The 18,280-nt window shown below is 38.1% G+C and overlaps 1 protein-coding gene across 1 annotated transcript in view; it reads left to right on the forward strand.

Annotated features, from left to right (window-relative positions):
- LOC115220940 overlaps positions 1 to 18,280 on the forward strand; it is a 50,317-nt gene that overhangs the window by 5,813 nt on the left and 26,224 nt on the right. Inside the window, exon 2 of the mRNA XM_029791148.2 lies at positions 4,557 to 4,619. Coding sequence (XP_029647008.1) covers positions 4,557 to 4,619 — 63 coding nt within the window. The remainder of the gene's footprint in view (positions 1 to 4,556; positions 4,620 to 18,280) is intronic.

Raw genomic sequence — 18,280 nt, forward strand, 5'->3', positions numbered from 1 at the left:
ACAGTTTAGATGAATGGTTTCAACATTTTCAAACCATGTACAACAGTGCTGTTAGTAAGCTTAGATTTGTTGGTGAATTAGCTGAGAGTTTAGTATACACATCATTGATGTTCTCCAGGACTCTATTTTCAATTAATTTGTATTTGTTATAATTCAAGTGTTCAAAATCTTTACACCTTTTTGAGCAGCTTTTATATGTGGATAAGCTAATTTCCCTATTAGAATTTTCTATTAAAGAATTGTTAAAAAACAAGATGTTCCAAATCTGGAAACATCATCTCTATATATATATAAACGGCAAAATGTCTGTGTGTGTGTCCTTTATACAAATCCACAATTTTTCAGTTAGAGGGCTCGCACTTTCTATGGTCATTCAAAACCGTCCAAGGGTGGTTGTGCACATCTTTACATTTCCCCAGTCGCCCCGCAAAGCTATTAAAAAATCAATAGAAGTAACTTTTTTGTGAATTTTCTACCCAAAACCCAATCAAAATGCCTGAAACTTGATACGCCAATTGAATGCCAGCTAGCTGTATGTGATTGGTCAGAGATTTGGACAGTGCTCGCGTGTATGTGCACACACATGCAGCTGTATATGCATGCACTAGCACTATGACCCGGCAACGCCGGGTCATAGTGCTTGTCTGTAGTTAAAAGACTCAAAGATCAACAGACTAAAGTGTTGGTTGCAACAGATAGTCAAAGATCTCTGTATGATTTAAGAACTGAGCTTGCTTGAGGTCTAGGAAGAATGTAAGAAGGAATCTCTTAATGTGTGTCCAATGCAAACAATATGTGCAAAAAGGTGCTGTAGGATATCTGATGGATTGATAGAGGACCGGGATTTTAGCTGTGATAGATGAACAGAAGTAGTAAGCAGTAGAGGCATCCATAAAATGAGGTTCATGAACAACTTCAATTGCTCAAACCCTTCCGTTACCAACCCGGCTGAAACCGGCTCTGGCTCTGAGTACAAATGTCTTGTTTTCATAAGTTCTGAATTAAAATCTTCCACCAAACCTTAGTCACAATTTATGTTCCTAACACCAGCTGAATGATAACTAAGTTATTTTACTAAATTCTTTGTTATATTTAAAGTAATTCATAGAAACACAGGGCATCTCAAAATAAATGCGGTAGCGAAAGGGTTAAATCTAGTTGAAAGATTCAGTTATTAATGCTAGATGTGGTTATAACAGTACCAAAGTTGCCAGAATAAAGAAGAAATGGAAGAAGTCCAGAAGTGCTTATTCTTGGCAACAAAGAGTTTTTCTTTTCATAGCAAAGGCAGACTGTGTGAAGTATGGATGAAATATACGGTGCTGCAGACTAGTGAGTTATGGAAATTGAATGTATAAAATGTATGGAAGCTGGAAAGAAATGAAATGAGCATGATCAGTTGTATGTGTAAGGTTAATTAAATGCAAGACTGCAGAGGAGATAGCTGCATCATTTGTATGAAGATGTGATTCAAATGGACAAGTTGAATGCTGGATCTGTCTGACCAATGTGAGCAAAAAAAAAAAAAGCAACTTTTGATGCCAACCTGCCTATGACTGTCCTTGGTTCTGTGATAGAAAATTGTTTCCAAGTAATCCAAATTAAAACCTTCTATCAGTCTTTGATATTAATCTATGTACTATACACAAGGCTAAATAATGGTTATTTTACTAAATTCTTCATTATTTTCAAAACTAATTGAAACAAAAGCAGCGTACTTCAAAAGAAATTTGGTAATAAAAGGGTTAAAATATTGTGGCAAATTATGATGCTGTACTCTTTTACTTGTTTCAGTCATGTGACTGTGGCCATGCTGTAACACACCAGCATCAGTTGTCAAGCGATGTTGGAGGGACAAACACAGACACACAAACATATACACACACATACATATATTTATATATATATACATATATACGATGGGCTTCTTTCAGTTTCCCTCTACCAAATCCACTCACAAGGCTTTGGTCGGCCCGAGGCTGTAGTAGAAGACACTTGCCCAAAGTGCCACACAGTGGGACTGAACCTGGGACCATGTGGTTGGTAAGCAAGCTACTTACCACACAGCCACTCAGACTCCACTGTACTGCTATCTTCTTAGGGATTCCCTAAAATAGATTAGGATAACTTAGTGTGGTTAGTGATTTGAATTGTTTTGGATTTAGTTAATGGAATGAAAAGTGTTTAGCGAGTGTCTATGTGATGGTGCATTGGGCGGTTGGGTGTCATAATGTTTCCAATTTCAAAAGCATAGGGGCTGTTGTAGTACTATAATAATAATAATCCTTTCTACTAAAGGTACAAAGCTTTAAATTTTGAGGGAGAGGGGCTCGTTGATTACATTGATCCTAGTGTGTTACTGGTACTTATTTCATTGACCCCCGAAAGGAGGAAAGGCAAAGTTGACCTTGGCAGAATTTGAATTCAGAACGTAAGGACGGGCGAAATACTGTCATGTTAATGATTCTGCCAGCTTGCATCTTTAATAATAATAATAATGATAATATTAATAATAATAATAATCAGCAAAAGGGACTGATTGCTACTTAACTCAGATACCAGGAAACCCCAAAAGGGCAGAAATTCAAAAGATAGTGCTCATGGGAACTGCTCATATCCTACGCAAAATACTTTCTATGTAATCTCAAGTTTTAAAACAAACATAATTTTTGTATTGTTTTTTAGACATTCACTAGTACAACACTAAGTACAAAACCAAATATATGGCACCCTAGGTATAACACCAACATGAACTTCCAACTTGTTGTCTCTTGAGGTCTCTGGGTGAGACTTGGAGCTAACTTGTACAAATGTAAAGCAAAAGTCAAACAGAATAATAATAATAATAATAATAATAAATAATAGTAAAAGGGCACAGTTTAATAGTAGCCGTATGTTTGTTGGAAAATGTTGGTAATCTTTTTATCATGAAGGGAAACAATTTTTTGATGCAATCTCGGTATGAGCAGTTTTGATTGAGAGACACAATTCCGTGATCATATATTATTTGGAAACACAAGTCACTGAAGTTAATTACTTGGAAACACAAGTCACTGAAGTTAATTACTCAGAGACCCCAATCTGCTTGAAAAACAGTAAAAGTTAGTGTTAGGATATTTAATGTAGTGAATATGAAAGGACTACTTTAATAGATGAGAAATACTTCTGTGGTGAAGAAAAGACAAATAGCTCAATAATTAATAGTGTTTTATCCTCTCTGCAAGTATGGGAGACAACTCTAGACATGTTTAGATATTATTTGACCACTTCAGCAAGCTTTCCAAAGTAGCAATGAGTTAGTCAATTGGTTATGTGTTTGTCAATTCCAGACCAATTAGCCATGCCAGTAAATGTCTTTGTATCATCTAACAACCCCTAAATAACTTCTAAAATCTTTCATTGCTTTCACAACTCGGTGTTATCAAGTGTAAGCTTACTTTTTGTGCAACATCTTAAAAGTTCTTGACCCTCCACATTTTAATCCTTTGCAGAAAATATTCTTTTTTTTATTCCCGCTTCACTCTCCATTTGTTGGTCTTTTTTATTCCAGCTTCATTCTTCACACAAACACTCACTAAATATCCTGTTAGATTCTCTTTCTCTAAGTCATTCTCTCCACTTACTTAGAGTCTCAACAACTAAACCTCACCAAAGTCATAGAGCTTGGTAGTATTCCAACCATTAATATAAAACAGATGACATTTCTTTTCACTTAATTCTCCAAACTTCTTTTTTATTGCACTACTTAACCTCAAGCATAAAGACCTATTTTAAAAGAAGTAACAATTTTAACCTCATCATCATCATCATCATCATCGTTTAATGTCAGTTTTCCATGCTATCATGGGTTGGATGGTTCAACTGGGGTCTGGGAAGCCAGAAGGCTGTGCCAGGCCCAGTCTGATCTGGCAGTGTTTCTACAGTTGGATGCCCTTCCCAACGCCAACCACTCTGTGAGTGTAGTGGGTGCTCTTTACGTGCCACCTGCAAAGGTGCCAGGCGAGGCTGGCAAACGGCCACGATCGGATGGTGCTTTTTACATGCCACCGGCACGGAGGCCAGTCGGGGCGGCGCTGGCAACGGCCACGTTCGGATGGTTTTCTTACGTGCCACCAGCACTGGTATCACAGCTACATTTTCCATTGATGTTGATCAATTAAAAAAAAAAAACACACTGACTAAAATAGTAATTTGCAGTTGGTGTCTATAAGATCACTAGTCTTTTCAATTTCAGCCAGCCCATCTTTTTTAAATTAATTGTGTAATGTTATGAAAAAAATAGTAAAGTAAGATAATTTTAATGAAGCATTAATTTTTATGAAATATATATGGAAATTCCTTTCTCACATAATTCTGTCGTTATTTAAAATGTACTGAAAGATATAGAAATATGCATCACCTTTAAGTCTACTTTCTTTTCACCTTGTTATTATCTTCAAATGATTATTATGCTCAAAGTATGCATAGATTGTTTATCAGTTTGTTGTTTTGTAATTTCAATATGGCACACATTTGTAACAAACTGTATTTTCTTTCTTTTTTTTTTTTTTTCCTAGATTGAACTTGAGCAACTAAACAAAGCCTCTGAAGAAATAAACACCTTGGAACTTGAATTAGACGTAAAAATCATTTAAAATTATTCTTTCTCATGCGTATTAATTGTATTGTTACATTTGCACAGTATTTAGTTTGCTTAGATATACTCTTGAAAAAAATGAAGCAAAATCTTTTTTATCTCTTTGTTTTATCTCACAACACCTTAGTATAATTGTTTAAGTGTCTCACCAAATCAGTGTACTACGCCATGGTCTAGCTTTTGACAACTTCTCCCTCTCTCTCTCTCTTTCTTCTTTCAATATACCAGTAGTACTTATTTTATTGATTTTAATGGGATGCAAATCACCTTTAGCAAAATTGAAACACGGAAGTTTAAGCTATTAAACTGCTTATTAATTACACATCCCAATCTGAATACACAGCTGGCCTGTAAATTCATAAGTTGAATATGAATAGTCATCATCGTTTAACGTTCGTTTTCCATGCTAGCATGGGTTGGACGATTTGACTGAGGTCTGGCGAACCAGATGGCTGCACCAGACACCACTCTGATCTGGCAGTTTCTATAGCTGGATGCCCTTCATAACACCAACCACTCCGAGAGTGTAGCGGGTGCTTTTACGTGCCACCGGCATGAGGGCCAGTCAGGCGGTACTGGCAACGGCCACACTCAGATAGTGCTTTTTATGTGCCACCTGCAGAGGAGCCAGTCCAGCAGCACTGGCAACAACCTCGCTCGAATCTTTTGTTCACGTGCCACCAGCACAAGTGCCAGTAAGGCGATGCAGGTAACGGTCATGCTCGAATGGTGCTTTTTACGTGCCATCGGCACGGAGGCCAGATTGTTGCTCTGGCAATGATCTTGCTCGTATGGTACTCTTAGCACTCCACTTGCATGGATGCCAGTCATTGAATTTGTTTTCGGTTTCAATTGCCACAAGTATGTATATATATATATATATATATATATATATATATATATATAATATATATATATATATACACATATATACTCACACACACAAACACATGTGGAGGCGCAATGGCCCAGTGGTTAGGGCAGCGGATTCGCGGTCGTAGGATCGCGGTTTCGATTCCCAGACCAGGCGTTGTGAGTGTTTATTGAGCGAAAACACCTAAAAGCTCCACGAGGCTCCGGCAGGGATGGTGGTGATCCCTGCCGTACTCTTTCACCACAACTTTCTCTCACTCTTACTTCCTGTTTCTGTTGTACCTGTATTTCAAAGGGCCGGCCATGTCACTCTCTGTGTCACGCTGAATATCCCCGAGAACTACGTTAAGGGTACACGTGTCTGTGGAGTGCTCAGCCACTTACACGTTAATTTCACGAGCAGGCTGTTCCGTTGATCGGATCAACCGGAACCCTCGTCGTCGTAACCGACGGAGTGCTTCCTCCTGACACAAACACATATATATGCACGTGTATATATATATGAATAGTATTGGATAATATTATTATTTACTCATTTCTCTGAGTTATTCTAAGGATTGGGGTTTGGAACCTGATAATAGGTTTCTCATTGAGTGAAGATAAGGCTACTCTGTTAGTGATTCTGTTTGCTACTTTCTTGATGTTTGGTTTAAGGTATCATATTGGCAGTGTTGTTAGTTGTTAAAGCATTTTTTTCAACACTGTGCTCTAAGTTCAAATCCCATTGAAGCCAATTTTGATTTTCATCCTGTACCTATTCAGGAGGTTGAATAGGTGGCCCTGCTAGGGTATCAAATAAAATGCTGTGCAGGCTTGGAGAGGGGAGTAGGTGGCTCTGCTAGGGCATCAAATAAAATGATGTGTGGGCTTGGAGAAGGGAGTTTTGCATGCTTAGGTAACTACTTTCATTAAAAAAACTTGTGCATGGTCATCTTTGAATGACAGAGGCTCTAGAAGGCGGCGAGCTGGCAGAAATGTAAGCATGCCGGGTGAAATGCGTAGCCGTATTTCGTCTGCTGTTACGTTCTGAGTTCAAATTCCACCAAGGTCTACTTTGCCTTTCATCCTTTCGGGGTCGATTAAATAAGTACCAGTTATGCACTGGGGTCGATATAATCGATTTAATCCGTTTGTCTGTCCATGTTTGTCCCCTCTGTATGTAGCCCCTTGTGGGTAGTAAAGAAATAGACAGAGGCTCTAGAAAAGCATATGCTCGGTTTGGACAGAAGTTTGCAACTTCTGTGGTGCCGTGTAAAAAGCAACTGTGCTGGTGCAGCATAAAAGCACCCATTTCACTCTGTAAAATGATTGTTATTAGCAAGGGCCTCCAGCTGTAGTATCCATGCCAAAACAGACATGGAGCACAGGCAGCCCTTCAGCTTACCAGCTCCTGTGAAACCATCCACCCCATGCTAGCATGGAAGGTGGATGTTAAATACGGATAATGATGATTGTATGATAACTTTTACATTTCCCAAATTATACGCATGTGTGTAGTTATTTTTTTATTTGCTTCAGTTTTGCAAGATTCTTTGTGTGAAATCATGTGTTGAAACAATGGCAGTATCTCAGGCAGACTATTTTGCCAATAAAGAAAACCTGCTTCAGTACTATGTCACTTCTTTTTATTGTTATTAGTCAACACATTAGCTTATTGAACAATCAGCCTATTGATTACTTGGCTAATCATTTTATTGATTAATCTATCAGTTAGTTTGTCAGCATCCTTTTGTCATCATTTACATCCTCATCAATGATGTGACTTTGATGCCTCATGACAAAGCAAAAAAGAAGTGAAATAGAACCAGTGCATGTGTTTTTATTGACAAAATGACCTTCTTGAGATACAATAACACAATTGCACACATAAGTCTGGTGTATGTGATATTGGAACCATCTGAATCATACTGAAAGTTACAGAATAATAGAATTTTTTTCTTTCTTTTCTCAATATTTAAAGCTGTACAAATAATAATATTTGTATTCTTTCCTAAACATTTTTCAATAACATATTTTGATAAAATTTTGTAATTACCATTTATCATAAATTTTTTTTTTTCATTTTGGCATGTGAGAGCACCTCCAGGAAACTTTTTTTCCTGTTGCTTTAGTTCTGTGGTTTCTCATCTATAAAACCTTGTGAAAAGTGGCTGTGTGTGGTGTGTGCTTGATGGCAATTAGAGTGGACCCCATTAAATGTACAGAATGCTGTAGGTGGGTTCTGCTAGAAAGACTCTTATTACCTTCAATAACAAACTTTATTGTAGAGCATTTAATAATGATTTCAATATAACAATGGGCTCTTCAGATTCTACTCAAGTCATGGACATTGTTGGGTTTTACCTCCTCCAGCAACTTTGCACGTACTTTCCTGCAATCCATGGTGGACTGTAACATGACGATGCTCTCCTACTTGCTACTGATCTCTCTAAACCAGTTCTTGAGAAAAACCAGAAAAGCCCTGTACAAGTTATTTGCCAATTTTAGCCTAACTATTGCATTTGAAAATATCAATGAAATAGTCAGTTTTTTTGACACAACCTTAGATTGTGTGGGATGAGATAGTTGGGTTGTGTTCTAAAGATGGATGAAAATGATGAGTGATGGAAATGAGTACAGATGGAAGTAAGGGAAAAGGAAGAATGAGAAAAGTATGGTTAAAAGTGTTGGAGGTGGAATTGAAGGGAAGGAAATGGGTGAGGTGGTTGTAGAGCAGTGTTAAGTCCACATGGGCCTTTGGGGTCCATAAAAGATTTTGTTGTTAAAATTCATATGCCATAAAATGATTATACTTCTATTATACACAAAGTATTTCAACAATTTTTTTTTTATACAGTTCCTAATAATATTCAATCCTAAAAATGTAATGGGATTTTTTAAAGCATTGAATGGGTATAGGAGTTCAGTTGGGTAAATAGGAATCAAAGGATCCATAGGCAAAAAAATGGCAGAGAATCAATGCTGTAGAGGATAGGGTAAAATGTAGAAGACTGTTGTGACACCCGCAAGGCTAACTTCTACTTTAACAAGGACTAGCACTATGACCCGGCGTTGCTGGGTCATAGTGCTAGTGCATGCATATACAGCTGCGTGCATGCGCACATACATGCGAGTACTGTCCAAATCTCCGACCAATCACATACAGCTAGCTGGCATTCAATTGGCGTATCAAGTTTTGGCATTTTGATTGGGTTTTGGATAGAAAATTCACAAGAAAGTCACTTCTGTTGATTTTTTAATGGCTTTGCGGGGTGACTGGGGAAATGTAAAGATGTGCACGACCACCCCTGGATGGTTTTGAATGACCATAGAAAATGTGAACCCTCTAACTGAAAAATTGTGGATTTGTATAAATGACACACATGCAGACATTTTGCTGTTTATATATATAGAGAAGATGGCCTCCAATGCCTGTTGTCGTTGTTGTATTATGAAGCCTAGCATAAATTTTCTTTGTCCACCTTTACTGTTGGTACCTTCCATTATTATTAATTCAGCAATGTTTCACCTAGCATTATTTGTACCAATCAGCACTCTCTATATAAATTCATCAGTCAGTTGTTTTCATGCCTAATCACTTCAGTTCTGTTAAGCTCAACCAATGTGCCATTTTCAACTTCTTCATTTCCTCCAACCACTTCAGATCTCTGTTCACTGCTGTACAATGGAAGTATCAGATGTTTGCTACAAGTGAAAAGGAAAGCTATTAGAATAGAAATAAATTATCAGTCAGTTTTGGGAATGAGACTTGAGTAAAGAATTACTATAGTCTGCTGGTAAAATAATTAGATTAGCAGTAGAAGAAAAAAATCTAATCAACTATTCAGAACTGATGTCAGGTTCAATTAAGAATTAATCAAAGATAACTCTAATTATAGAGAGACAGTTATTACTAGCTGGATTAAAAATGGCAGGAATAGTCATCTTGGAACTATGTAGTAGACTATACAACTAAAGAAGTCTATATATCTGTAAAAAATAACATATATTCATGTTTTGCTGTTTTAAATTGCTTTGGGGTCAAAACTTCCATGTTAAAGGGTTTATGGCATGCCTGACACTTGAAGAAACATTATTCCACCATATTTGTTATTGTCGATAGACATTGAGAATTTTTCATGGTAATCTACATTTGAATTACATAATTATATAATGCCATTCATCTCTGCTGAGGTCTACATTCCTCCAGGGATTATCTATTCTTACCCACTAACTGACTCTTAATCCCATCCAGTTGACTGTCAGTCTGTCGTCTGAAGATTGTGTTACTCACATGTTGCATAACATAAATACTTTTTGCATTATAGTGCTTCAAGCATCTTATGTTACTTCTTCCTTTCTTGTGTGTGGCCATAACCTCTATGCACATTGCTGTTGTTTAACCCCAAGGTTATCTCTGAATGAGCAAATCTATCATCAAAGGCATTCCAGCTGTGACTATCCCACGTATTTTCTTCAGATTGTATTGTTCATGGTATTTCTAGCTCTTAAGACTGTAGGGTGTGATTCAAAATCTTTTTCATTGCATTATTGCTTATCACTATAAGGTGGCGAGTTGGCAGAATTGTTAGCACACTGGATTAAATGCTTGGCGGTATTTCGCCCATTACGGCGGCAAGCTGGCAGAAACGTTAGCACACCGGGCGAAATGCTTATCGGTATTTTGTCAGCCGCTACATTCTGAGTTCAAATTCCGCCGAGGTCGACTTTGCCTTTCATCCTTTCGGGGTTGATTAAATAAGTACCAGTTATGCACTGGGGTCGATATAATCGACTTAATCCGTTTGTCTGTCTTTGTTTGTCCTCTCTGTGTTTAGCCCTTTGTGGGTAGTAAAGAAATAGGTATTTCGCCCATTGCTATGTTCTGAGTTCAAATTCCACCAAGGTCAACTTTACCTTTCATCCTTTTGGGGTCGATAAATTAAGTATCAGTTGAGTACTGGGGTTAATCGACTATCCTCCTTCCCCAAATTTCAGACCTCGTGCCTATAATAGAAAAGGATTATTATCACTGTATCTGTTTTGGTGTCTGCCTTCTGATTTGACAAGTAATGTCACCTTTTATAAGATAATAAAAACAACTTAATAATACTGAATGTAGAGAAAAATAGATTTATTCACTATCTCAGCTTTAAGAAGCTCTAGTCAAGAACTTTAAAATAAAATTCAAACAGCCATGACCATTTGCATAGTAATGTAACAAGGGTGGCTAAAGGTGTGAAAATGAAATCATTGGAGACTAAATCCATCATTTCGTTTTGCACCACCACATGTCTCTTAAAGTGTGATTTCTTTCTCTTTCTTTCCCCATCTTGAAGGATCTTGCAAAACAGTTATAGGTGTTGCGCTTGTTCCTGTCAACTATAAAAATAAGTTTAACCCTTCAGCGTTCAAACTGGCCATATCCAGGCCTAAATATTCTACTTTCTTTATGTTGAAACTAGCCAGATCCAGCATCTCTCACCTATCCTTCAAAACTTCCATGCTTCCTGAGATTCGCCAACACTACACCTGATTTTCTCCCGTCCATACACACGCAAGCATATATCTGACTCATACACTGTTTACTTTCCAGACATTTGTACATTACTGCATATGCTTTATACGCACTTTTGACAAGTTGTGCACCTGAGCACTGTATACAATAATTTCATTATTATTATTATTAGTTTACTGAAAGGTGGGTAAATGTCGCAAGAATGGCCAGTATAAATGGACCAATTCTGAGGATACACCTGTAGTATAAAAAGGTATTATAAAAGGAGAAAGGGGCTCTTTACCCCCATTTTGACCAGGCTCCTGTGGCTTTTATGGGTTTTTCCACGAGTAACCTTTCGAAGTGCCTCCCCCTATAGGGAATTTCAATTGTTATATTTCCGTTGTTATCTCTGGAATTTTTACACGGTTTTTTGCAAACGGACAAAACCCTTTGTAACTTTCGTCCTGTGTTTTGTCCCTTTTTGTTTTAATTAATTTTTGTCAGCCTTTGTGGCCAATAAACGAATTAATTATTATTATTATTATTATCTTACAACGTCCTCCTAAAAATAAGCAGTCACATGATGAAAATCTCAGATTTACAAGATAGTACACGATTAATTGAAAACAAAGTGAATAAATAAGAATTACATTTGACAGAATAATCTGAATGCTAAAAGGTTAACCTTTTCTAACACCCAAGAAACTTGTGACAATTGTGAATTTGTAGTTGCAGCTTCAATTACACTAAAATCTGGTTTGATATTTGCATTGTTGAGGCAAGTGAAATCAAAATCAAAATCATTTCGATGACTGGCATCCGTGCTAGCGGGGTGCAAAGAGCACCATACGAGTGTGATCATTGACAGAGCGGCTATTCAAGTATGATTGTTACCAGCGTCGCCTTACTGGCACTTATGCCTGTGCTAGTAGGGTGCCAAAAACACCATCCGAGCGTGATCGTTGTGATCTTTGCCAGAGCAGCCGACTGGCTTCTGTACCTGTGGCACGTAAAAGGGCACCATTCAAGCGTGATTATTACCAACGTCGCTTCACTGGCACCTGTGTCGGTGGCACATGTAAAAAGATTTGAGCGAGGTCATTGCCAGTACCGCCTGACTGGCCCCCGTGCCGGTGGCATGTAAAAGCACCCACTACATTCTTGGAGTGATTGGTGTTAGGAAGGGCATCCAGCTGTAGAAACTCTGCTAGATCAAGACTGGAGCCTGGTGCAGCCATCTGGCTTGCCAGTCCTCAGTCAAAACCGTCCAACCCATGCTAGCATGGAAAACGGACGTTAAGTGATGATGATGATGATGATTGTTATTGCAGAACTAGAGGAGAATCAAATAAGAAAGGATGTTAGAGAAGGGATAGATGTAAGGCTGCTATTGTCTACAGGAGTTCTAACCAAAACAACAGCAGACACCAATGGAACTAGGATTAGCTGTTGGTGTCTTCACACTCTAATGACAGTTTGCTACAAGTGCAAAGAACCTATCATTTTTTCTGGAAGGAAGTTACCACGAAAATCTCATAAAACTGGTCCCCCTCTTCATCGCAATTCATATTATTTATGGAATGTAACTATTTCAATAACTATTATATATGCCTAACAATAGCCTAATCAATACTATACTGTCAGTCTGTTCAGTTACATTAATTGTACTTTCTGCTTGTCTTGTTGTTGAATGTATATGTCTTTATTGAGTTTGCACATACTCATTCCATACGGTCAATTTCTTGCTTCCAATATACAATAAGTTATATATGTACTAAAGTTTTCTACAATTTGATCCTTTTCACTTCATAGATATATCAATGTTAGCTGCAGTATAGTATTAGTAGAACCAGCACTATTAATATTACCTGCGGCAATGTCAATTACTTACTCTTTAATAGGCGTAGGAGTGGCTGTGTGGTAAGTAGCTTGCTTACGAACCACATGGTTCCGGGTTTAGTCCCACTGCGTGGCACCTTAGGCAAGTGTCTTCTACTATAGCCTTGGGTCGACTAAAGCCTTGTGAGTGGATTTGGTAGACGGAAACTGAAAGAAGCCTGTCGTATATATGTGTGTGTCTGTGTTTGTCCCCCCCGACATCGTTTGACAACCGATGCTGGTGTGTTTACATCCCCGTAACTTAGCTGTTCAGCAAAGAGACCGATAGAATAAGTACTAGGCTTACAAAGAATAAGTCCTGGGGTCGATTTGCTTGACTAAAGGCGGTGCTCCAGCATGGCTACAGTCACATGACTGAAACAAGTAAAAGAGTAAAGGCAGTGAGATGGCAGAATCATTAAGACACCAGACAAAATGCTTAGTGGCATTTCATCCATCTTTACATTCTGAGTTCAAATTATGCTGAGATCGACTTTGCCGTTCATCCCTTTGAGGGTTGATAAAATATGTACCAGTTGAGCACTGGGGTTGATGTAATTGACTTACTTCCTCCCCTGAACTTGCTGGCCTTGTGCCAAAATTTGAAATTCAGTATTACCCGAACTTAAAATGTTAGTAGATACATCAGTACTTATGTGTCGTTTGTTCCTTGTTGAGCCATGTCTGGCTCACAAGGGCCGGTTTCCTTGACGTATAAGTTCCCCACCTGGACGGGACGCCGGTCCCTCGCAGGTGAGCTGCAGGAGGAAAGAGTGAGAAAAAGTTGTGGTGAAAGAGTCAGCAGAAGTTCGCCATTACCTTCTGCCGGAGCCACGTGGAGCTTAGGTGTTTCACTCATAAACACACACATCGCCCGGTCTGAGATTCGAACCCGCGATCCCTTGACCGTGAGTTCGCTGCTCTAACCACTAGGCCATGTGCCTCCACAGTACTTATGTACCCTTCATTAAAAAGGGTTGTGGAAACAATAAAATTAATATTATCTTGACTAAAAAGTAAAAGTTTGTGCCAGACTGAATGATTTGCAGTAATTAATTTCGTCCCTCCAGATCAGTGGTTCTCAACCATTTTTTACCTATGGACCCAATTGATTACTATTTTATTCTGGTGGATCCCCATAGACATTCGATGTTTAAAAACTAGTTTTATAGATGCTTTTTTCAAAATTCCTGTTTTGTTTTTCACACATTGGCTTGTGGAGGTTGAACCATGTAAAACATTAGAGAGAGAAGCCTAGCTGTTTCTGGTAATAAATACATTGAAAGCAACACTTTTCATGGACCCTTAAAATACTACTGTGGATCCTCAATTTACTATTTGGTTTGTATGGACCCCAGTTGAGAACCGCTGCTTTAGATTCTGTGTTCTAATCCTGCTAATCTTAACATAGCCTTTCATCTCTTCAAATGTATAAAACAAGTGCCAGATGTACACTGGGGTTGATCCAGTCGACTATGAGGGGATACTGAAAAGTTCCTGGTTTTAGGTAAAAGAAAATAAAGGAGGCAATCAATTGCAGCGTGGAAGGTGTTTGTAAGCCATTTAAGAAACATACAAAAGCCGTTTGATTCACTTCAACATTTAAGTTTAATTTGTCAAAATATTTTCGTCGCTTTAAGACCGCGACCTGTTCACTGACAAAAATCCGTGCTATGCAAGTACATCTCCGTAATAAAAATACAGGAGGATCGGTTAATTAAGATTTTACTCAGCATATTCCCCTCTCAGAGTCACACACTTATTGCAGTGGTCCTTCAGTTTTTGTAAGCCCTGAAAAAAGAACTCAGAACTTTGGGCCTCCAACCAGGCCTTTCACAATACCGTTAAAGCTAGGAACTTGTCAGTACCCCGCCCCTGTACATTCTTCTCTTAACAGTAAAAAGAAAAAAAAGAAAAAGAAAATCCCTCTTGTGCTTGCTTTAAAGAAACCAGTATTAGGTACACTACATTACATAAACTCAAGAGTAATGATGACTCATGGAAAGAGGTGAATTCATGCATGTCACAGGTTATGCAGTCATTAACCATGTAAATAACATCTGTTAATCCTGCTCTGCCTACCTTTAACATGTGCAGTAGGGTGGAATGGGGTTGTGTTTAATATTATCAGAACTCTCTAGACTAGCTTTACATCAGTTTATAATTCAGTGAGTACAGTTTGCTAGATGCAGTTTGGTGAAAGGGGTAGGGGGAAAATAGTGAAGGAGACACACACACACACACACACACACACACACACACACAAAAGAGGAGGTGATTGTGTAGCACAGAGGTAGTGGTGGTGGTGGTGGTGGGGTCGTTGAAACCTGGCGGCTTCAAGACAACTGTAGTTTTTCTTCTCTCTATTCTCTAAGCCAGAGCCAATACTCAATGTTATCTTCCATAAAGACAATGTCCACATGATTCCTACTCTCTAAGCCAGAGAAATAGGCCAGCAGTCAGTCAACAGTGAAGATTTACTTACTGTAGTACATATTTTATATTTAGATTGTTAGGCAGCCATTGTATTTTAATTTTTCCCTCTCTCTCTCTCTCTCTCGTCCCTCCTCTCCCCCTCTCCTCTTCATCTTCACTTCTTTTTCTATTTTATTCATTTTTACTTTTCTTTCCATTTCAGCTGGTTTAGGTCATGTGCCAAAACCATTAATTGGAACAGGCCTCATTTTTATATAGATTATATTGATCACTCATCAGACTGTTTCACATCCACTTTACCATATTGGCATGGGTCAGCTGACTCTGCAGATATTGCTGCTCTCCAGCTGTTCCTCATATAACTTGCACTGTTTAACATAGAAGATTTAATTGATGTGTGATTGTATACATACATGTGCACATGCACACACACACTCATACGCTCTCACACATACTTATTCTTTGGAAGACTAGTACTTATTCTATCGGCCTCTTTTGCCGAACAGCTAAGTTATGTGGATGTAAACACACCAGCATCGGTTGTCAAGCGATGTTGGGGAGGACAAACACACACATGTATACATATACACGACGGGCTTCTTTCAGTTTCCGTCTACCAAATCCACTCACAAGGCTTTGGTCGGCCCGAGGCTATAGTAGAAGACACTTGCCCAAGGAGCCACGCAGTGGGACTGAACCCGGAACCATGTGGTTGGTAAGCAAGCTACTTACCACACAGCCACACCAGCGCCTATATATATATATATATATTTATTCTTTTACGCACACACATAGCCTTTCACTCTGTCTCTGCTAACTTACATTCAGGGAGAAGAGAAACTGAAGTAGTGACTTAATCCCTGTCTCCCAGGGGTACGCAAGGCTACATAAGTGAAATATGTTGGCTGGGAGTTTGTTGTCTCACAACATATATTCCCCCCCAACTGACTGATTACTTTAGGAATATAACATCTGGAAATAAACTTCATAAAATTTATCTTTCTATTTAATCTTACTTATCAATGAACGTTCTTGTGTACTTGTAATACACACACACACACACACACACACGCATGCACATGCCAGCATGGAAAGCGGACATTAAATGATGATGATGATGATGATTCTTTGTATAAGAGATTAGCTATAAAGTTGTTATATCCTACTGCATAGATAATAGTCCTGAAGTATTTTGCGTGAGCGTGTGTGTGTGTTTGGTCGTTTGTTTTACATCTGAATTCCTATGGTGGCAGAGGTTGGATGGATACTTATTTCAGACAGTATTTTATAGCTGGAAGCTCTTCTTGTCACCGGCCTTTACCTGTTTTACAAGAAAGATTTCTTTTTTTTCTTTTCTTTTTTTTTTTTTTTTTTTGGTGTGCGTGATGTAAATTTGATTGGGAATGTAAATGACAAACTAGTTTTAGTTCAGACAATCCCATGCAGGAAAAGTGGAAATCTGAATTGCATACAGACACACAGATCAAAAGATAGTCTTGATTGCACATATCAAGTTTCTACATTTGGATGCCCTTCTTAACACTAACACACATGCACACGCACACACACCCCATGTATGCATGCCAACACACACCTACACATGTTTAGGTTAAAGCATGACTGAATAGTTAACAAGTCTGCTTTGCAACGATGTGATTTCAGGTTCAGTCTCGTTGTGGGGCAATGGGCAAGTGCCTCTTGCTAAAGCCCTGGGTTGACTGATGCTTTGTGAGTGAATCTGATAGTGAAAACTGTACCATGCCCAGCATGGCCGCAATCAAATGACTGAAACAAGTAAAGGAATAAATATATATATAGGCGCTGGTGTGGCTGTGTGGTAAGTAGCTTGCTTATGAACCACATGGTTCCGGGTTCAGTCCCACTGCGTGGCACCTTGGGCAAGTGTCTTCTACTATAGCCTTGGGCCGACCAAAGCCTTGTGAGTGGATTTGGGAGACGGAAACTGAAAGAAGCCCGTCATGTATATGTATATATGTGTGTCTGTGTTTGTCCCCGCCAACATCGCTTGACAACCGATGCTGGTGTGTTTACATCCCCATAACTTAGCTGTTCGGCAAAAGAGGCCGATAGAATAAGTACTAGTCTTCCAAAGAATAAGTCCTGGGGCAATAAACTGTGTGATAGGTGGTTTCTGATTTGTTGTTTCTGTTACCGAAATGCATGCGGAATTTGAATTTTAAAATAGGTCTTTATCCTTGAGGTTAAGTAGTGCAATAGAAAAGAAGTTTGGAGAATTAAGTGAAAAGAAATGTCATCTGTTTTACAGTTTTACATTAATGGTTGGAATATTATTAGTGAGTGTTGATATGACACTTTGTGCTTTGTGACACTTATTGTTTACCTCAAATAGATCTTGTGAGAATATAAATTGGCATTTCACAAATTTTCTGCTTTTCTAGTAACCACCCTGTGTGTGTGTGTTTGTTTGTGTGTGTGTGTATATATATATATATATATATATATAGACACACACACATACATATAGACACACACACACATACATATATATATACACACACACACACATATATATATAGAGAGAGAGAGAAACACACACACACACTTATAAATATATATATATATAGACACACACATATATATAGAGAGATACACATATATAGACACATATATACAAAAAATATATGTATACAGACACAGTGTGGTGCAAAAGTAGGTATACAGTTATGAAAAAAGAAAACGTACAATACTCATTTATTTTTATCAAAAAAATAAAAGTTTCAATTTGATAAAAGTATTATTATAGTTACGATAAATGTATTATGATTAATGACACTGAAAATATAATAAATGAGGTTAACTAATTTAATGTGCTAATAGAATTAATGAATTAGGTATTCTAACATTGGTGTGATACTTACTGTATACCTACTTGGGGCCCCCTGTATGTATGTGTGTGTGTGTGTGTGTGTGTATATATATATATATAAAATGACAAA

This window comes from Octopus sinensis, linkage group LG17 (genome assembly GCF_006345805.1).
Source record: "Octopus sinensis linkage group LG17, ASM634580v1, whole genome shotgun sequence".
Taxonomy (NCBI): domain Eukaryota; kingdom Metazoa; phylum Mollusca; class Cephalopoda; order Octopoda; family Octopodidae; genus Octopus; species Octopus sinensis.